Source organism: Lepeophtheirus salmonis, chromosome 13 (genome assembly GCF_016086655.4).
Source record: "Lepeophtheirus salmonis chromosome 13, UVic_Lsal_1.4, whole genome shotgun sequence".
NCBI lineage: Eukaryota > Metazoa > Arthropoda > Copepoda > Siphonostomatoida > Caligidae > Lepeophtheirus > Lepeophtheirus salmonis.
This window is the reverse complement of record NC_052143.2, coordinates 45,484,830-45,487,738: the sequence shown is the minus strand read 5'-3', so window position 1 is coordinate 45,487,738 and position 2,909 is coordinate 45,484,830. Positions and strand designations below refer to the sequence as shown.

At 33.0% G+C, this 2,909-nt stretch overlaps 1 protein-coding gene across 1 annotated transcript; it reads right to left on the bottom strand.

Annotated features, from left to right (window-relative positions):
- Positions 1 to 541: 541 nt before the first annotated feature.
- Positions 542 to 1,642, bottom strand: LOC121128286 (uncharacterized). Its single transcript, XM_040723867.2, has 2 exons — positions 1,527 to 1,642; positions 542 to 1,457 (listed from the first exon to the last, which is right to left on the bottom strand). The coding sequence occupies exons 1-2, from the start codon at positions 1,595 to 1,597 to the stop codon at positions 710 to 712; spliced, it is 819 nt and encodes a 272-aa protein (XP_040579801.1). The 5' UTR covers positions 1,598 to 1,642; the 3' UTR covers positions 542 to 709.
- Positions 1,643 to 2,909: the final 1,267 nt, after the last annotated feature.

Genomic DNA, 2,909 nt, shown 5'->3' with positions numbered 1-2,909 from the left:
AATCTTCATTCATCATGACCTCAAAATTCCATTTATCTACAATGTACATTTATTTATATGAATAAGAAATACATAACATATGTACCAAGACATCTTTGTAAATGATGTGATTCTCTCTTCCTCTTCTTTTTTGAGTATTTTTTAAATATCTTAAACATTCTTGTCAAATCCTTTAAAAATTGGGAAAAAAAAGTGATAAAAGATTGTATTTACTGATCAATATATATATATGTATATATATTATACAAAAAACAAGAAAAAATAACGAAGAAAACATTGATAAGACATCTTCCGCATTTAAATATTGCTTTTTAAAGACACTCTCCCGCATATCTCCACCCCTCATTCGCATAAGTAGAATATGATGATTATACATACACTTATTTGATACTATCATTATTGAGCTCAACTCTTTAATAGTAGCTAGATGAACGAACCTCATCGCCAAACTGTTTTCATTTGTATACCTATATGAATAATAAAATATTTTTACTTTCCCTGATTCGTATATTATGTAATGTTTTTATATAATATATAACTCTATTTTTACTGGATGTATTTCAATATAGTATATGTAAAGATCTAATACTTGTAATAGTACAAAACAACAACATAAAAAAGCAACAACAAGACAATAAAAGACACGCCTTCTCAGGGGGGCTCCTATGAAATAAAAATGATCTTCAAGTTGTTACAAATTCCTCATCTCTCAAGCACTTTTGCTGGACATTTTCCACCAGTACGTAGAAAATCCTGCAATGGACACAATCGTTCGACTCCGTCCATCCTTCATCTTTGTCTGAAAGGAGTTGAGGGACAGTTCTGCCTCTAAGTCTAGGTTCAAGTGAAGGGTCCAATCACTTCGTGGATCATTAATAGCCTCTGGAAGGCATGAAAAAGATTCTTTCTGAAGAGTGATCTCTCCCCTTAGCTCGTGGTGCTCAATAATTTCATCAATGATGGCGGAAGGAGTGAACTTTGGACTCAAAATGGAGGGAAGAATCACTTTCCACGTGGTGGTGGTGGTGAGAGGAGAGCCTTTGTTTTTGAGGGCTTCCTTGATTTGATCACGTGACATGATGAGATATTCACTTTGCATGTCTTTAACCCATTTTGACAGTTGCAAATAGCTGGAATTATCTTGGCAGGCAATGGCAAAGCGTTCTAAAGGAGTATCAATGTAGTTCCACCAGGAAATGTGGATCACTTGATCCTCTTGACTCTTCTCCAGAGCTTCAAAGTTTCTCTCCATAAGATTCCTCATAAATATATTCGATTCTGAGGGAGAGGGAACTGCCACGAGACCCTTAGACCGAATAGCCAGAAACAAGAGTGGTAGCGTGGAGGAGGGAGTCTCATGCTCTTTCTTTGAGGCTGTGGATGAAAATCCATTTGTGTTTGTGGCTTCAGTCATGATGCTCTCACTTCCCAGACTTATTTGCCTCTGAAGCTTCACTCTAGAAAGACATACACTCATTAACATGAATATTTTTGTATAATTAAATATCTCTCTTAAAGAAACTTACCTATATTTAAATGTAGGAGTATGTCTCTCACTCTGTTCTCTTTTTACCTTCTCCATAATGTATTCAAACATTATTACCTATAAAATCAAAAAAAATCTGGCTACTGGCTATACATAGGAGGTCTATTCTTAATCATTCCTACAATTATTTATTGAAATAGCCACTTGTAATCAATTACATATCTTGCACATTTGGAATCTATCTTTCTCTCTCTGTATCACACACTCTCCATTGAATTTTAATTTTACTAGCAGAAAATATCCCAATAGTTCTTTAAAATAATCAGATCTCATAACACCTGAAAACAGTCTATTAATATATTATTTATATCAAATTATATCTCTACAGATTGGCTTCAAATTCTTCTATCAAAAAGATTGATTTTCTCTGCTTTGTACAAATTCTATAGTACTTGATGATGTACCTTGGGAAACTGATAACAAATGATTATTTCAATTATATCTACGGTGTACATCCTTGCTTCAATTTATTGTAACATCTATTGAATTATATAGAGAATAATCAAAAATATTAAATATGTGATAAATATTTAAAACAGGTCCTTTACTTTGACTTTAAACGATTTGTATTTAATATATGATGGACTTATTCTTCATGAAACATTAGTTATGCATCATGGTAATCAAATTTGATCTACATTCGAAGAAACAGTCCTAGAGAATAAGATCCATTCAATAAAAAATAGCTTTTTTAGTATACAAACATTGTGCTTACAATAAAATATTAACTTCTCTTCATTCATGATAAATTCAAACGGATTATATTGACATTTTCTAGCAACAATTTGAACGAATTATGGCATATTTTGACTAGATTTTGGGAATTAAGTAGCGTGAAATAGATATATAACTATAGTTTAGGTTATCAATATCGTATTAATGTATTCATTTATGCATGAAAGTCAATATAATAACGAACATTTTAATGGCGCTGAAAATAACTATGCGGAAAAGAAGCACGCTGAAATGTATGACCCCCCATTTTCACGTGATTTTTATGGAATCAGGAAAAGGCAACCCTAATCAATTTGTGGCATATCTAATTACTATATTGAGCTTTACTTTTTATTAAATATGTCCTCCTTGATAAACATCCGGTGAACAAGTTGACAGCTCTTCAGAATTAAGCCTGTGTCAATGGTATACTACACTGTTATGATAGCAGCAAGGAGTGAACCAAAGTTTTGATGAGAAGTGCGTCTGGGGGTTGAGGTCAGGGGTGGAGGAGGATCACATGTGGGTAAGAAGTCCGTCATATTGTTGTTACATAAGTTTTGGTTCACCTTTCAACACCATTCACATCCTTAATGAACTTTACATCTTTCAACACCATTCACATCCTTAATGATCTTTTTGATGCTGT